General features: G+C 49.4%; 1 protein-coding gene across 1 annotated transcript in view; it reads right to left on the reverse strand.

Annotated features, from left to right (window-relative positions):
• The window catches only part of TENM2 (teneurin transmembrane protein 2), an 842,102-nt gene that overhangs the window by 155,445 nt on the left and 668,265 nt on the right, over positions 1-18,392 (reverse strand). Inside the window, exon 7 of the mRNA XM_045827298.1 lies at positions 15,973-16,178. Within this exon, the coding sequence (XP_045683254.1) occupies positions 15,973-16,178 (206 nt within the window). The remainder of the gene's footprint in view (positions 1-15,972; positions 16,179-18,392) is intronic.

Here is an 18,392-nt window from a genome sequence, read left to right on the forward strand (position 1 = left end):
ACACACGGCTCCTTGAAATGAGGGGCAAAGGAGAAGACATCTACACGGTGGAATTCCTGATTCCTTCATCACACAGCCTCTTGCAGCAGTGGAAAAAGTAATCACCAGAAATAAGAAAACCGTATCTTTTTTCCTGGGCACTTGCTAACGTGCCAGGCATAATGGCAAATAATGACATTTGTTATCTCACTCCCTCCTCCTGGGAACCCTATTCGTATCCCCATTTCCCTGGAGAGGACAATGGCGGCTAGACACATTAGGCAGCGTAGCCCGTGCCATTGACCATGGTAGGCGGCCAAGTGAAGACCTGAGCTTGGATTTGCATGAGTCTTAGCAACTATGGGAGGTTTCCATAAGTTCTCCAAGAAGCTGGCTGTCGCTGCTAGCATATCTGGCGGCTAGCCTGGTTTGCATGTGTCCTTAGATGCCTCTGAGCAGAGAAGGGGGGGAAGGCGGAGCTCGGAAGTGCTGGTGTCAGACTCGAGCAGAAGCAAGTAGGGCACTGGAGGACAGGCAGACATCTCAGTGAAGGGGCCGAAAAGGTGCCAGGAAAGGTCTGGGTGGCTCTGCTGGGTGTTGACCGTGCCTGGTCTGCAAGCTCCTTCTGTCACCCTCCAAACTCCTCCTCGAGTTCCAGCCACACTGCTCTTCCCTCACTTCCTGGAGCACGCAAAGCCCATCCCAGCCCCCAGGCCTTTGCACGAGTGATTCCCCTGCCTGGCCTGCTCTTCTTACAGCTGCCTGCTCCTGGTCAACCCTGACCTGCCTAGACCTCAGAAAGGACCCCCCGGACCACCCGTTCTCAAACGCTTCTACCACTTCTCCTCTTTCCATCCTCAGCAAAAACTCACCACTCTCTGAAAAACAAACAAACAAAAAACGGTATGCATCTCCTAATTTATGGCCCACATCTCTCCTCTTGGATACAAACTTCTTACAATTGGGAGACTTGTCTGTTTTACTCAACATGATATTGCACTGCCTACAGCAGTTCCTGGCATGCAGTGAGCACTCAGTCAAGATTGTAATGGAATGAATGAAAACATTTAGGTGCAAAGGAGGTAAGACCTGGAGAGAAGTCTTTGCCGACACAGTGGAGGTTGGGTGATGCAGCCACTGAGAGGACAGAACCTCTGTGGGAGAAGTGTCCAGGAGATTCTAGCAAGCACCGTGCAGTTCCCTGGGTTTTTCTTGGCCAGCTGCTCAGACGACATGGGGTGGGAACAGCCAACAGTGGCAGGGCACTGTTGCAAGTGATCCAGTTCCATGTCCTATCTTCTTTAACGCTCGTAATAGCCCTGCGGCACACAAATCATTACCCTCACTTTGCCTATGAGGAGACTGAGGCAGGAAGAGGGTCTAGAACTCCCTCAAGTGTTGGTAAGTGGTGGAGCTGGGATTCAAACCCCAGCAGCCAGAATCAGACAGCAAACCCTGAGTCCACTGACAGCCCCATGCAGGGTTGGCCGGCCTTGCTCAACTGCGGGGAGATCGAGGTTGTATCCTCCTGTCTGTGGGAAGGAGAAAGCATCCTATGGGCCAGGGATGGGGGGGCCTTTGATGACAACAGGGGGCTCCTGATTTAGCCTGTGGGGGTTCCAGCAGGAGAAAGAGGACTCTAAACAGAATCAGCTTGTTTCAGTTTTGGGGTCCCACTTCTTCGGCCCAGGGGGTCTCTTTGCTCTTGTGAGGCTGTGGCGGTGAGACAAAGCTGGGCGGGGTGCCTGTGGTTGGTTCAGGGAGTGCCCTGCCCGTGTCTAAGGAGCTGGTCTGATTTCGCTCATCTCACTGGGGGAAAATGTCCTTTAACAAAACTCTCACTTAGACTGCAAAGTAAGAAACCAAGGAACTTGGGTGCTGGGGGTGGGGACTTGCCTGGAGGAGAGAAAGGAAGAGTTTGTTTTGTTACTGGAAACAGGAGAGAGACTGAGAAAAGCAAAGAGGGGAGGGCAGAGGACAGCAGGATGTCGGGGGACAGCCAGGTCACAATGTGGCCTCTTCCTATGAGTGTCCCCCCACACTCCCGAGTACAAGAAAAAAGAAAAGAAAAGAAAAGAAAGCACTAAAGGGAAAGGGTGGAGATGCTCAGTGGGACCCGATTTCCTGGGGAAGCCAGCAGAGAGCGTGGGGGCCGCTCCTGGGCGCCGCGGGACAGGAAAGGGGTGCTCGGGAGATACACCAGGAACAGGCCACAGGAACACGGAAATCCTGGGCCAGGCCGCAGGCACCATCCCGGCCGTGGAGGCAGGGACCCCAGCCACCATCCGGCTTCACCTGGAAGGCTTACTTGTCTCTGGATTGGGGTTCACAGAACAGATAGCTATCTGAAGCGCAGCTTGTGAACCTGTGGCTTGCCCATTGCTGAGCAATGAATGTAAAACTATTGGGTCATTCAACACATATTGAACACCTACTATGTGCCTGGCCCTGCTCCGAGCACTGGGGACACAGCAGTAAATCAAATGGACAAGACACCTGTCCTCCAGGGGTTGACATCGCCGTGTGGAAGTAGAATGTCCGGGAGGGATGTGGGCTATGAATAAAACGGGACGCTAACCGGAGACAACCCAAATGGCCATCGGTAAGAGACTGGACAAAGACATACAGTCCACGCGGATGAGAGGGAATCTCAGTAACGACAGGAATGCGCCCCTGACACACACGACTCCATCGCGAATCTCACTGGCACTGCTCGGGGCAAAGGAGGTCAGACACGGGACAGCACAGGGTTCCCCGTTCACAAAACTCCAGGCAGGGCCCTCTGCTCTAGGGGCAGAGAGCAGATCAGGGTTGCCTGGGGTAGCGGTGAGGCTGGCATGGGGTACAGCAGAGCTTTTGGGGGTGGCAGTATTCTATGTCATGACTTGGGGTGTTTGGTCCAAAGGATACAATTTCCAAATTTGAGGAATCAGACTGTACGCTTCAAGTGTGTGCATTGGGTGGTTTGCAAATTACATCTAAACTAAGTTCAAGACAAGTGGAGTAAGGAGATAAGCGTAAAGGAGTGCCTAGTTCTAGATTTCCTGGTCAGGAAAGGGCTCGCCGCGGGCATGGTGTTTGGGTAGAGGCCCGACAAAGTGAGAGAGAAACCATGTATACATCTGGTGAAGGAACATTCTGGAAAGAGGAAACAGCCCATGCAAAAGCTCTAAGACAGAATGAGCTCGGCATGACTGGGGGACAGCGAGTGGGCGAGTTCGACAGCATTGAGGGCGCAGGGGAGGGGACAGCTGGGGGCCAGCCTGCGGAGGGACCCAGCAGCCTCTGTGACTGCAGGTCCACCAGACGTGTGCTGAGCACCCACTGTGGACAAGCACGGCTGAGAGCGCTGGAGACGCAGCCAGGAACCTGACAGCCTTTGCTCTCACAGAGCTGACCTCCCAGAACCACCTCAGACCCCCCTCGAGCAGGGCGGGAGGCCGGCGGAGGGCTGCAGAGACCGAATGCTCCGCAAAGGGCAGTGAACAGTGAGAGCAGAGCCTGTTCTGCAAGGAAGAGAGCCACCGCCTGGCGCATTCACCGCGCCTGGTCCCTGTGTGGGTCCGTGGGCTGGGCAGGGGCTTTGCTGGTTGGCCGATTAAAAGTAAGCACATTATAGATTCCACCAAGTCTCCCCCACCCCACACCACCCCGATACAGCAAGGTTAAAACTGTGATTTTCAGATTTCAAAGGGGCCTGTTTTGAATGTCTCTGGTATGGGAGGGGAGCGACGCAGGGGGAGTGGAAAAGGAATCAAGAAGGACAAACGGTCACCCCTAGAGGATTAGCTGGCACTGCCATCGTGGCTGGGGGGTGCGTCCCGGTACCCTTCCTGCTCACAGCGGGCCAGAGCGGGATTCCCACGAGAAAGCGGGGTAAACGCTAAGTAGTGAGGCCAGGCCAGGCCAGGGCCAGGCAGGGACAACGCCCTTGCCGGGAGGTGACGCTTCCTGGAATTCCTGAAGTGGCCTCAGCGCAGGGGCCCACGAGCCAAGCAAGGGCAGGGCCAGATCTGCCCCGTCCACGGCTACAGTCCCTTGACAAACAGCACATAGTAGGTCTTCAGTAGAGGTTGGCAGCATCCAGTGTTGTGAACTGCCTTTACAGAACGATGCATCTATCTGAAGACAGGGTCTCCTTGGCGGGGGTGGGGGGAATGTGAAACCCACCCAGGTGACATTTTTGAGAATGGGGGGGCGGAGGGGAACAGTTAAAAACCCGAAGTCCCGATTTTCAAGGCTTTCCCTCAGTCCACAAAAGCATGGGTTCCCAGTTACTAGGGTAGCTCGTGGCTTTGTAGGGTCTGAGCGCTTTTTTCCTTAACACGTGTTCCTAGCTGGGCTTTGCACACGCTGTAAACCTGCAACAATTAAGTGCAGGGTCACGGCCGCTGAAGCTCAGAGGCGCTGCCCTCCTTGGCCACTCCTGGCCTTGTACGCGCCGTTTCTGAATGTTGGAGCCACGTCCTCGGTGCTGAGTGATGGCTAAAGGGAAGCCTGTTTTCGAAAAGAGGGCAGTCAGTCGTTATGTGAAGCTTCGGCGCAGCCCACCCGGTGAAGGGGACTGCCGCTGCCCTCTGCTTGGGAAGCTCTGTCGCTCTCTGCCCTTTATCTGTGTAACGCCCCTTCCGAAAGCCCGCTTGGGTCACACCTGCCTCAGGAAGCTGCCCTACAATCCCGCACCTGTTAGATCTGGTGGCCTGTCTTTGTGCTCTTGGACCTCCTGCACTCGACTCTTTGACAACAGGAACGCTGACATCGATGAGTTACTTGTGCCCTGGCCAGGAACAGTCTCTGTAAGTGACACCTGGCTTTGGCTCTGAGAACCGTGCAACGGCACAGCGCAGGCAGGGTGCATGCCATCCACGCCTCTTGGGCCCCACAGAGAGCTGTGCTTGGGCTGGACACAGCTGGGTGCACTGTGCACCGTGCCCCAGGGGAGGCACCCCCGTCCCCTGCCACCTCGCATACTTACAAAAGGATTGAGAGGAGACAGGAATCCCTTGACTGAATTGGAAGTACCCGATCTTTGCAATCTGGATTAAAGTCTCCAGGAAGACCAGCTAAAATTCAGTCTTCCTATCAGCGCTGGCTTCAGCCAGAGGCCTTGCCATTCTCCCTGCAGGGACTGCGGGTTGCTAGGTTACCTGTGAGTGAGCTGTAAGGGCTGTGAGCCAGTCAGATTGATTGACTGATCTCCATAGGGCGCTTTCTATTTGCTAGGCATTATCTCATTTATTCTCACAACAGCCTGATGAGCTACAGCCCTCATTTTACGGATGGCAACACTGAATGTAGAGAAACTCATCACCGAGGTCTGTGACGACGTGGCAGAGGTGAGACTCACACTCAGCCCAGGCTTCTTCCAGGGGTTAGTTATCATCTGCCTCCTGGTACCGCATCTCGCGGCCCCATGATGATGCCGCCTTCATTGCTTAACTCCTCAGGGCCCCGTATCCTCAAAGGCAGAGCCGGTGCCTTTCATCTCCGCATCCCCGGGCGTTCAGTGAATATTGGCTGAGTGCGCGAATGGACTGATTTTATATCTTGTCTTCCCACAAGGCCATGCCTTCCTCATGCTGTCTTTTGATCCAACCCAGGAGAAGGGGAGAAGGTATTGCTCTAAAGACCAAGTGAGCCACAATGTAGGGGTCAAGTTCAATGACACTGAGAAACATCTCAAGGCGATTCCGAGACGAACCAAAGCTCTAACACGAGGCCAGGAGAATGGAGGTTTTTACCTCTCGGTGCCTCGCTGATGGGATTTCTTTGTTAGTGCACAGTCCTCTCTAATCGTCTTTAGCCAATGGCTTATCGAGAAGGTCACATCTGGTTTCTCTCCCTCCCGAGATCAATAGGAGGGTCTCACTGTGGGCTGGCTGTGAACATAAATCAAACCCATCACAGAGGAGAGGGGGCAAACTGGGACTGTGTCCAGTCAATGACTGATTTCCCAAGTACCACGGGGGAATAGATCCCGGCTGCTGGTTGGCTTCTCTCAAAGCCTGGCCTGAACATGTCACCAGACAGCAGGGTGACATTGGGCAAGTTATTTCCACCCCCGAGTCTGCTCTCTCGTCCCCAAGACGAGGCTAATGAAAGCAGCCACCACTGAGGGTCACGGTCAGTCTGGCCCCCTCAGGGTAAGCACTCACTCAGTCCTTGTCAACTACTCTTATGGTTATTATTATTGTTACAAAAGGATGTAGCAAGAATAAATAATAAAGGAGGTAAATGATAACAAATAATAAATGCATCCTCGTAAAGGATGCATTGCAAGTCCTGTGAGCAATTCTACTCTTAAGACTTCATCACAAGGAAATTATTTATAAAGACATGAATGTATACCCACAATGATGTTTACTGTAGATTGATTATAGTGTTGGAAAAAAAGTTGGTTAAAAAATGTTTAATCTATACAGTAAAGTCTTTCTGAGGCATTTAAACTGAGCTCACGGAAGAATACTCGGATTTAGATAGATGTTCCCACCTATTACTGAGCCAAGAATTGGGGTAAGAACAGCACACATGGTATGATCCTATAGTCCTAACAATGATTACACTATGTGAGTAGAATGTTTTCTATTTTCCTATCATCATCGTATATTGATTTTATTTTATTTTTTTTTAAGATTTTATTTATTTATTTTTAGAGAGGGAAGGGAGGGAGATAGAGAGAGAGAGAGAGAAACATCAATGTATGGTTGCTGGGGGTCATGGCCTGCAACCCAGGCATATGCCCTGACTGGGCATCGAACCTGTGACACTTTGGTTTGCAGCCCGCGCTCAATCCACTGAGCTATGCCAGCCAGGGCTTGCATATTGATTTTATAATGAGAAATACACAAATAAAAGTTACCTTTAGAAAACAATGGGAACTTGTTTTGTTTGTGTGGGGGCTTGGGGAGCTTGCATTATGGATGTTTGGAAAAAATAAACTACCAATCGCTTATATTGTTTCTACGAGCCAGCATGCTTGTGAGTGCCTGCAAAGATCACCTCATTTACATCTTGGGACGTGCTATGAATGCACAACAGTATTATCCCCATTCTACAGCTGCGGTAGCTCGGGCACAGACAGACCGAGTGACTTGTGCATGGTCACACAGTTTGGAGGTACTGGAGCTTGAAATTCAAGCCCGGACAGTCTGGACTGGTTCATACTCTCATGCCCAAGTTCGTTTGTGTCTGGAACAGCTGCACAGGCATTCCACAGGATGTTTATTTAAATGTTATCTTTATTGGTGTATTGATATATTTTAAAAGTATATTTAAATCTCCACACTGACTTGGTATATACAATAAGATACAGTTATCTGAGGATATTTGGGATTAATAAAAAGCCACTTAAAGCCTCGGCGGGTGTGGCTCAGTGAATTGAGTGCTGGCCTGTGAACTAAAGAGTTACTGGTTCAATTCCCAGTCAGGGCACATGCCTGGGTTGTAGGCCAGATCCCCAGTGGGGGGGCACGCAAGAGACAACCACACATTGATGTTTCTCTCCTCTTTCTCCTTCCCTTCCCCTCTCTGTAAAAATAAATAAAATCTTTTTTTTAAAAAAGCCACTTAAAATGAAATGAATGTTTTTAACAAATGAAAAAAATGATTGATTAGCACTTTATCTTGAAAAATAAAACTAATTATGAAAACAGATTTTTTAAAAAAATCTCACACTTAGGAAAATTCAGGTTCTGCCTACAACCCTGCTGTAATTGTTGGAGCAAACACCGAGTTTTCAAAAGTGCACAAAAAAAGTGACATTCCACATTTTCCTGCCTCTCGGCTCCCTCAGTCACAAAAACACATCCTGCCCTCAGAGATGTCAGAAGAGCAGCCCTACGCGCTGCTCGAGAATGATACAGCTCCAGCCACTCCAGTCTGACGGGCACAATGCAGTGGGAAGGGCCGTGTCTGCAAACATAGTGGGTGTCTTTCTCGGACTTCCCGGGACCTCTCTACAGAAGCATCATCTTCCTTTTGGAAGTGCCCCCGGTCCCCCTGGCTCCTCCTCTCTGTGAACCTAAAGCACTGGCCTGTGAACCAAAGGGTTGCCGGTTCGATCCCCAGTCAGGGCACATGTCTAGGTTGTGGGCCAGGTCCCCAGTAGGGGGCATGCAAGAGGCAACCACACATTGATGTTTCTCTCCCTTTCTTACTCCCTTCCTTTCCCTCTCTCTAAAAATAGATAAATAAACTCTTAAAAAATAAGATTACCCATGTGAAACCATCCTTGGCACATTGCAGCCCTCAGGTTATGACTTTTATTATCATGCCTAGTGCTAAATGGGGTGGGATCTCTGAGCGAAGAACATTTATTATTAGTGATCAGGTGATTAACTTCTGGCTGATGACAACTTTGGGTTCCCACAAAACATGCTTACTAAGAGGGGCTTCAATGAACATTTAAAAGCCACTCACTTTTAAGTGAAGATCTCGGAATAAACCTCTTCTTAACATCCCTGAACACAGAGCCTCGAACTTCCTTAACTCTGTCATTTACTGGGAAGCGTAAAGGTCTGTGCTGGGGTTTCTCCGAACACGCGCCGCTGTGCGTCTGCCCGGATGAAGCTGGACGAGCAACTGCCCTGGCGAATCCTGCTCAGCCGAGCACCAGGCGGCGTGAGGCCAGGGCTGCGTGCTCAAGCCAGGGTGTTAAGCCAGGACTGCAGATTTCAAAGGAACATGTAACGTGTCCCACGATCATTTTTTTTTAAAAAATAAAGACAGTTTCGCCCTGGCTGGCGTAGCTCAGTGGATTGAGCGCGGGCTGCGAACCAAAGTGTCGCAGGTTCGATGCCCAGTCAGGGCACATGCCTGGGTTGCAGGCCATGACCCCCAGCAACCGCACATTGATGTTTCTCTCTCTCTCTCTCTCCCTCCCTTCCCTCTCTAAAAATAAATAAATAAAATCTTTAAAGAAAAATAAAGACAGCTTCAAAGCTTAAGTTGGGGGTGTACCTTTTCTACTTGTGTGTCTAAGGCAAGGGATGCAAGTAGTCGTTAGATATCTCAAGCGATCGAGCCCTACATGATTTCCTACCTGCCTCTTTCAGGCTTGGGGATCAACCTAATTGAAGAGGAGCCAGAACCTGCGAGAAAAACGATGAAAGAAAATACTGTTGCCATTTGCAACCACTTGTATACATTCCTTGTGACTTTTCTCAAAACTGTGCAAAGTACAGAAATGAAATGAATATAAAGATCACGTCATCATCTACCATCTCTCAACGCTTGTTTGACTCAAAACAGACTCACGCTTGTCGCAGATTTCCTTCCCTTAAAGAGACGGCAATGACTAAACTGAAGAAAAGCACAGAGAGTGTGGTGGCAAATACCCATATTTCAGCCACTCAAATGAAGAAACCTTCACGTCTTGTCACATTTATTTCTGGCCTTTGTGAGAGCATGCTGGGGGAGATGGGAAGGAGCTGGTCTTCCTGTTAACGTTCTGTTATGGTTAAAACAAGTGCTTTTTAACCTAATTCTCAGTCCTGGTCTCCTCACCTGTTCCTAGAAGCGACCACCCAGGAGTTTAGGGTGTCTCCCTCTGTCTCTCTCCATGTGTAACACACACACATAATAAACATACACGGAGATTAGCATTGTAATAATAAATATGGATGTGGATTATAAACTATCCTTATGCTAACACAACTGTCACTTTATCCACTTATACAGGGGGTTCTGCGTAAGAGTTCATTGGAAGATAAAGGCGCCTTTGTCCAGAAGTTTTGCAAACTGCCGCACTACAGCCCCTCAGAGACTGTACTCCGTGATTGGGCGCTGCTGCCCCTAATTATTCCCGTTTCCTCAGTTCTGTCTTTCTCCCCGAGTCCCATGCACGCAAGCACCCCACCTCTGGAAAACCACGCCCAGTGTCCTCCACGCAGCCTGTCAAGACCAATTCTCTTGTAACTCCCAAGCCTCCCCTGAGATTTCTCCTTAGCTCTGTTTGGTGGCAGCCCCAGAGGGCACCCATCCACGGGAGGGGCAGTTGTGGCTCCTGTTAGGATGCCCCCAGACAATCACTAGTGTCTCTTAAGAAAGACCTTTCCCCTGGCTGGCATGGCTCAGTGGATTGAGCACGGGCTGAGAACCAAAGCATCGCAGGTTCAATTCCCAGTCAGGGTACATGCCTGGGTTGCAGGCCACGGCCCCCGGCAACCGCACATTGATGTTTCTCTCTCTCTCTCTCTCTCTCCCTCCCTTCCCTCTCTAAAAATAAATAAATAAAATCTTAAAAAAAAGAAAGACCTTTCCAAAGGCACTTTTAATCCAACACAGAAAAAAAAAACAACCCAAGACTCTCTTGGTTTCACCAAATCTTTCTCCACACCTCAAGCTCTTTTGGAAAACAAGGGTCTGGAAAACCTGCCTGTAAAAACATGCCTCCCTTCAAAGCGAAATTAAATTGCTATGCAACGTGCTACGCAAGCTGGCAGCCGAGCCTGGGTACTCCCTCCCCAGGACGCTCCCAGACCACAGCTCCACGGGCGGGAGGGCGGGTGTGGTCCAGCGACAGCTCCTCCGACTGGTTAATGGGCTCCTGGAAGCTGCAGAGACGGCGCAGTAGAGACAGAACCAGGACACTCAGAACACTCATGTGACTTGGTGTCCCGGGGACCCAGTTAGTGCCCCCGCTGACCGAAGCTGTGTGCAGTTTACTTACTTGGGCAAGACGAGGAGAAGGGAAAAGGGAGCTCATTTGCAAAGAGGGCTCCGGACTGGAAAGGGATAAACCGAGCCGGCAAAGGCCAACACCACTCCTCGACATCCATAAATTTACTTAAAAAAAAAAGTCGTTTAGGGGAATTCTGCTGATGAAGACAAACAGGAGTGTTTGCTCAGCTCATTTTCTCTTGGTCCACACATGCCTGATCTGGCCTATTTGCATTTATTTGGAATGATCTTGGGGCAATTTGTGGTCTCTTAAAATAGTTCCCTTCTATCTTTCGCTGTGTGGCTAGTTTTGCCTGCCACCCTACAGACGCGTCTGTGAGTGCAAACATCCCGGCGTAAAGCACCAGGGCTGACAGCGTGGGTTTCTGTCAGCACTGCGCAGTCCCTAGTACCTCCCCCTCATCGAACCCCTGGAGCTGTAAGCCCACCCCACGCTTCCAAGTTGCCTTTGGAAGTCACTGGGCTCCTGGCTCCATCCCTCTGCGAGATGAAATAGGCATTTTTCATATTTGCTAAACAGGACTGCGGAGAAGCCGAAGTCTCGGCAGGGCTCCCAAGCGGTAACAGCGTCTTCTTGTCTCGGGTTAATCACGTACCTAACTTGCCAATTACTGACTTGTTCTCACAAAGGATTTCCCTTGGCCTGACCTATCGGTAGCAATCAGTGACAAACTGTCACTCGGACCTGCTCACCGTCGTAACCACTCAAGATCCTGAGGTTCCCGCCTCTGAGGTTTCCTCTGGTGCCTCGCCCTGGAGCCGGGTCGGGTGGTCATTCCTTTTTAAAGTCTGACCTGTTTCCTCTCTAGACCTGCGGTTGAGCAAAGCTGACACTGTTTGTAGGATTTCGAGTACCTGGCGAGATGCATGAGGAGGCCTCCTCACACACACGGCTCCCATGAGAGTTCAAGCTGGTAGGTTCTGACGGGCTGAGATCAACCCTTTACGTTTTTAATCCAGGTCTTAAACAATGCAATGCAAGGTAGCAACATGCTGCAATTAAGAGACTGTACAGTATCTACTGTTCAAAATGACAAATATTAAACAGAATGACAATAATATCCTGCTTATGCAAGGGAGCGAGTAAATAAAATGGGAACTTGCATGCTGCAGGGGGTAGGGACTTTCAGAAGGACAATTTGGCAATTCATATAAGATCCTTCAGGGTCACTTTTGGGAGAAGAATTGAGGGTGTACACAAAGACTGGCCACGATGAAAGGTCTCCCAACATTTTACTGTAAGCGATCAGGGCTTTTCGTTGATGTACCTGGCGCTCCTCCAACCAGGGACATCGTAGGGTTGTACCTGCGCCCCACTGAAGTTAGGACATGACTTGCTTTCGCCCATATGGGAGGAGCTTAAATGGCAGGTGCCGCTCCCAGCAGCATTCTTAGGGACTGGAGCACAATGCACCGCCTGCTCCTCCCTTTACTGCAGAGAACGGGTCATGTTCCTGGTAGTGGGGTGAGGCTGACATTGTGGAAAGCCCGATGCTCCCGGGCTGAGTGCGTGAAGCAATGTGGTAAGCAGTTCTTAACCTCAGCACTTCCGACGCTTTGGGGTGGAGATGTCTTTGTCTTGTGGGTGTTTAGCAGCGCCCCCAAGCTCTGCCCACCAGCTTCCCCCGCAACCTCTTCCCCCGGTTCCCCCTGCGACACCAAACCCATTCTCACACAAATGCCTCCAGGGCGGGGCGCGATGGCCCCTTGGTTGAAAACTGACATTCTGAACAGGCCAGAAACAGCTTCTGTCATTGTAAACCACTCACATTCTGAGTTTTTTTCCCCTTGCAATAGATGTGTTTTATTATATCAAATTAGCAAAAGGGGACTGTTTCAAATAATGGGTGTTTTTACTTTATTCTTTTTGTTTCTCTGCATGTTTTAAAACATTTTCCATCACTAAAAACAGGCTGTTCTTTACTAAAAATAAAACAACTAGAAAATTAATTTTATTTCAAATATCTATGTTTACATAATGGCCTAGTTCTATACAGTATTTGCTAGGGCCACACAGAATTTCTTGGTACACGGATGTCTTGCCTAATGATATCTTTCTACGGTGCTTTAGCTCACAAAATGTTTCCAATCCTACCTTTGCTGTGGTGGTGTAATTACAATGGAGTGAGGCAGGTAATACAGGTAGACAAGAAATCTGAGGCTGAAAGAGGTTAAGGGACATGCTCCAAGGTCACCTGGATAACATGTAGCTGGGCCTCCATCCTCAGATCCCCCTTTACTCTGGGGCTTCCTCCCCTCCCCCACACTGCCTCTCCACCACCGCTTTCCGCCACGTTCAAAACAGCCAGGACAGACTCTGATTCTTGGGAACTTTAAGCACACCAGAAAGGATTCTCTCTGCACTTAATATCCTTGGACGTGGATACTAAACCTTGTAGGCTCTTGGTCAGAGCGTGATACTCAATAAAATTTAAGCATAGCCATTACGTGCGACGCAGTGAACAGAATTTCATATTCTCTCCCCTCCCCACCTCTTTCTCTTTCTCGCTTTCCAGCTCAAATGAGTCACCTTGGCTAGACTGCCAATCCCCACAGAACTTATGTTCCTTGATAGGATATGCCGGTGGAAGTGAGAAATTCTATAATGAGTTAGTCACTTATCCCTGCAAGGAGCTAAGCACCGTCTCCTCAAGGAAATGCAGCCCATCAGACGGACATGAGTGCATGCAACGACGGTAAATGGATGTGAGAGTGTGTTGGGAGTCGTCCCCCACTTTCCTTTTTTAGGAAGAGCCCCTGAATTCTGCCTGTCTTGTTCATTTCTAAGGGGCTGCGCCGTGTCTCGCTGACCTGACCCCCCAGCACACACTCGACTCCCAAACTGGCAGCTGGACCGAAACCCTTCAAACACGTCAGCCCGTGCCCATTCATTTCTCCTCCCTTGGCGCGGGAAGGGACGGTCCGGGGCGTGGAGCTATTTCGAGATGACGGTCACTGGAACAATCACCGGCTTGGCAGGAGATGGACAGTGTGGTGTAGCCACAAAAGCAGAAAAGACATCGCCATTGAGGGCTTGCGTCTTGGGTGTCAGAACGGCAGGGAACCCGGGTTGAGTGTGTCTGCCTGCTGCCCACTATCACGCAGTCACAGAGAGGGACCCACTTGACTTGCTGTGGCCACAGGCTTTTCCATGACACTAGCTGCTCGGAGCACGCAAGGGTAGGGGAATAGAAGTTCTTTGAAATAACTTTGGGAAGAAGAGCCCCCCCCCCCCCCGGCCCCCACAGCCTCGCCCCAGTAAGCTCCCTGCATCCAACTGGCTGAGAGGAAAGTCAGGCTCAGATCTACCCAGAAGCATGTTCATACTTGCTTGAATAATGCCAAAAAGACAGATTTCACCCCTGTGAGTCCCTGACTATACGACCATAGAATCGACGGCGCCTGAAGGTCAAGGGGCCCCCCTCCCAATCTGCATGAACTTCTCAGGGCAGCACCCCTCCGTCTGGCCAGACGTTACAGAAAGGGGACCCTGCTCGGCTACAGTCCTCCCTTTCTGCTGATGAGAATCTCTGAAAAACAGCTGTGCTTTTGGTATCAGCAGTTCCATGAGGCCAGGGCTCTGTTAACTCATCTCTGGATACTCGGCGCCCAGACCAATGAATACTTTTCTGGACGCATGGATGGCGGTCATACGGATTACCATGGTCCATACTGGTCCCTATAGCAAGGCTATGTACAGTAATAAAAACTTCAAAAAGGGACTAGTCCCTTTAAGGCCCTTAGATCCATCCCCTCAGGCCGTAAAGGTGGGATTGCAAGTAACTTTCATCTTGGGAGTCATCATCACATGAGTGGCTGCCTTGGGGGTTCTGTTGGCATTATCTACGCACTCAGCTCAGGTGGGAGAAGCACAGCCACCAACAAGCGACGCCTGCCACGAACGGACGGCGGAGGAATAGCGGCCTTCTCGCGTTAGTTTCGCGAATGGATTTGAAAGCTTTAAATTCTTGCCATTGAGTTTTCCTGATGGCTACACTTCCGACATATTTCTAAAGTCAGCTTTGACTGGCTCTAATGGGAAGTTAAGGACGTTTTCCCTCTACTGGAGTGTTTTCCGAACACACTCCATGTCCGTGCTGGCCTTGAAAGCACATGAAGGAAAACCCGACCTGGGTTTCCTCCGGACACACAGTTCTCATTGGGAAAGAGACCCCAGCGAGTTGGGAGTGAATTCATCCCAAGCATTGTGTATAATAAAAATCCCGACGGGGACACATTGAAGGAGGGACGAGAGACAGAACAATAAAATCCATCATGTAATCTAATCTCTTCATTCCCAACACGGGGGAATAATCTTACTTTCACAGTGCCCAAGATTCCCAAGGAACTTAGTTCGGTGAAGAACAGGGAAGTCACGGAGAGACAGCTGCTGGATTTTGTCTACTGGGATGTCACTCTTTTCTCAGACAGTGGGACGTCTCCTCGTGGTATTCTAACAAATTCACCCAGTGACCAGAATGCCTGCACATAAAGCACCCAAGGATTCACCTCTAGGTCTAGCAAAGCTGATTTCATCAGGTGGGGGTGTTGCTTTTTCTGAGATGTAACTCATACAACGTTAACTCCATCATTTTACAACCCAGCAGTTTTCGGTATATTTGCCATGTTGTGCGACCGTCACAATCTAATTTCAGAGCATTTGCACCACTCCCCGAGGAGACCCCGTACCTATTAGCAGTCAGTCCCGATCCCATCCTCTACTGCCCCTGGCAGTCGCCAGTCTCCTTTCCATCTCTGTGCATTTACCTCTTCTGGACAACAGAAATGGAATCGCATAATATGTGACCTCGTGTATGTGGCTCCTTTCACTTTGCATAATGCTTTCAAGATCCATCCACGCTGTAGCATGTAGCAACAACACTTCATTCCTTTTTATGTTTCAGTAATAGTCCACTGTACAGATATTTATTCATTCATCAGTTCGTGGACATTTGGGTTATTTCCGCTTTTTGGTGATAATGAGGAACGCTGCTCTAACATTTGTGTGTATGTTTTTAGACTACATGCTGTTTTCAGTTCTCTGTGAGTGTATTCCCAGAAGTGGAATTGCTGGGTCATATGGCAATTCAATGTTTAGCTTTTTGAAGGGCTGTCGAACTCTTTTCTACAGCAGCTGTACCATTCTGAATTCTCACCAGCAATGTACCAACTTACCAAGGCACCAATGTTCCAACTTCTCCACAATCCTGCCAACACTTGTTACTGTCTGTCCTTTCATTATAGCCATCGTAGCTGGTGTGAAGTGTTTTGATTTTTTTTTAAAAGTCATGAGTATATCAAGCACGGTCATACCTGGGCGTGAGACGGTGGAAGTCCCCTTCTTATGTAAACGCCGAAGAGAGCGTCCTTCCCGAGGGAGATGTTGAACTTGAGGAACTGGGGCTGGCTGATGTGAATCTGTGATCTCCAAAACACGCCTGGCGGAACTTCCTGGGTCACGCGCCGGCCAACCTCGGCTTCCCCGCTGTCTATGCTGCTGTTCTTTAGCGACCAGGACACTGGAAAACGGGATCGACATCAAGTCAGCGACATCTGTGTGTGTGTGTATATATATATATGAGTTGGCTTTACTTCTCTGTTTAATTATATGCTGGGATTAAAAATAAATTAAGACTAAACTCATAGCAAGTCCCTCTTTAAGTCCCACCTTCAGACATTTAGGTATTAAATAACCAAGCATCTGAAATATTGGCGTAATGCTTTCCCAAACGTCCGTGGCTGCCCTGTGCTGATCTAACAGAGTATGAGGGGGAGTCTGCTCAGGACACGTCAAGATTCCAACAATAAGAATTATCGGCAGAGAAGGGGACAGTGATAGTAATTTGGCCCATCGAATTCTCACAGCCTTTCTTTCCAGTCACACACAGGTCCAGTATACTCTGACATTTTATACGCTTTAGAAAAGGAGTAACGGTAAACAGAAATCAGTCCGAAGGAAATAAAATGGCTCAACAGAAAATGTGGACTTGACCTCAGGCAGGTCTGACACGGGGAGCAGGCCCTCCCCTGGGCGAGAGGGAGGGGTCCGCGAGCCACGCAGAAGCCACACAGCAGCCACACAGCTCTGACGGTGAGAGCGGAGCATGGCTGCCGCATTATTTGAAGTTGCTTATAGGGAAAATACCAGTCCCCCACACTCAGTGTCCTTCACAACTTTAGTAACGGGAGTTCCAATACTTATTTTGATGTAGTAATAAGCCAGCCGGTGCCTCCTGCACTTCCGAGGACCCTCGTTTTATAAAGGTCATTTGTGATTCCTTCAAATGGATTCCGAACTTGAAGAAGAAAGGATCAATCTCCTACTTTCTTGAGAACTTCTAAAGGAATGGCAACCAGATACAAGGAGAAAAGACATTTTTGTTTTGAGGGTCTTTTCACTTTTCAATGGTCAGTTTGATGGCCTTGTTGACCTGAACACTTTTTCAGCCCCGTAGGCAAAGGACTGGAATAAACTCTCCTCTGCATTCTCTACTGGATGGACTCTTCTGAAAATATTTACCTATACGTGGCCACTGCACGTGGCAAACGGTTTGGATGGTCAGGAGAGGCTGTGAGATTACCGAGGACCAGCAGGGAGGGTGAGTGAAGCTGTCTGGCCTGGAGACCTGCCTCTGCTCCTGTCTAACCGCTCCATCAAGATAAGGCTGGTTAGTGGCCTGGGGCTAGTTTCTCCATCTGTAAAATGAAGCGGTAACGTTTTTGGATCTCTGGAGGTTTTCCAGATCTAAATTATAAGAGAAAACCACAGAGTAATTTGAGAGTCTGAAGTTATTTTTTCCCTCTTTTCTTTAGCAGGAGAGGTGATGATTCATTTTCAGGGAGCTCAATAGTGGATGCAATGAGAAGTCAGCAGGGACTTAACATGAAGGAGGAGGAACACTGGTTGGGACCTTAAGAAGAAACTCCTGACCTCCAGAAAAATAAAACCAGAGAATGGGCTCCTATGGCATGTTTGGAAGCTTCCATCATATAGCATTGTTAGGAGGAAAAGAACCTTGGCCCATGTGGCTCAGGTGGTTGGAGCACTGTCGTGTAGACTGAAAGGTCACAGGTTCGATTCCTGGTCAGGGCACATACTCAGGTTGTGGGCTTAAAACCTGGTCAGGGCATAAATGAGAAGACAACTGTTCAATGTTTCTCTCTCTCTCTCCCTCCCTCCCTCTCTCCCTGAGAGCAATGAAAAAAATGTCCTTGGGTGGCGGTGGCGGTGGTGGTGGTGGAAGAGGAAGAGGAAGAGGGGGAAGGAGAAGAAAGAAAGAAAGAAGAGAAGGAAAGAAAAGAAAGAAGAAGGAAGGAAGGAAGGGAGGAAGAAGAGGAGGAAGAAGAAGAGAAAGAGGAAGAGGAAGAAGAAGAAGAAGGAGGAGGAGGAGGAGGAGGAGGAGGAGAAAAAAAAGAAGACACCAGAAGTCCTGAGTGGTTCAGGTGGTTAGGTGGGGACTAGATGGCTGTTCCTCCTGCACTGTTGTGTTGGCTGATGGACACGGAGGCCTTCCCTGTAGGGGAAGGGCGGTGCACACTACGGAAGAGCAGACACTGTGGGTTGACACTGTCATGCCTCCAATCTCAGCTTCACCCCTTGCTGAACGTACCAGTTCTCAGTGCCTCAGTGTCTCATCTGAAGAGTTGGAAAACTATTATTACTTATTTCATAGGATTTAGTGAGTTAATCCACGGAAAGCCTTTAGAATAATTTCTGGCACAAAATAAATACT

Source organism: Phyllostomus hastatus, unplaced genomic scaffold, assembly GCF_019186645.2.
Source record: "Phyllostomus hastatus isolate PE091 unplaced genomic scaffold, TTU_PhHast_1.1 phas_contig_150, whole genome shotgun sequence".
NCBI lineage: Eukaryota > Metazoa > Chordata > Mammalia > Chiroptera > Phyllostomidae > Phyllostomus > Phyllostomus hastatus.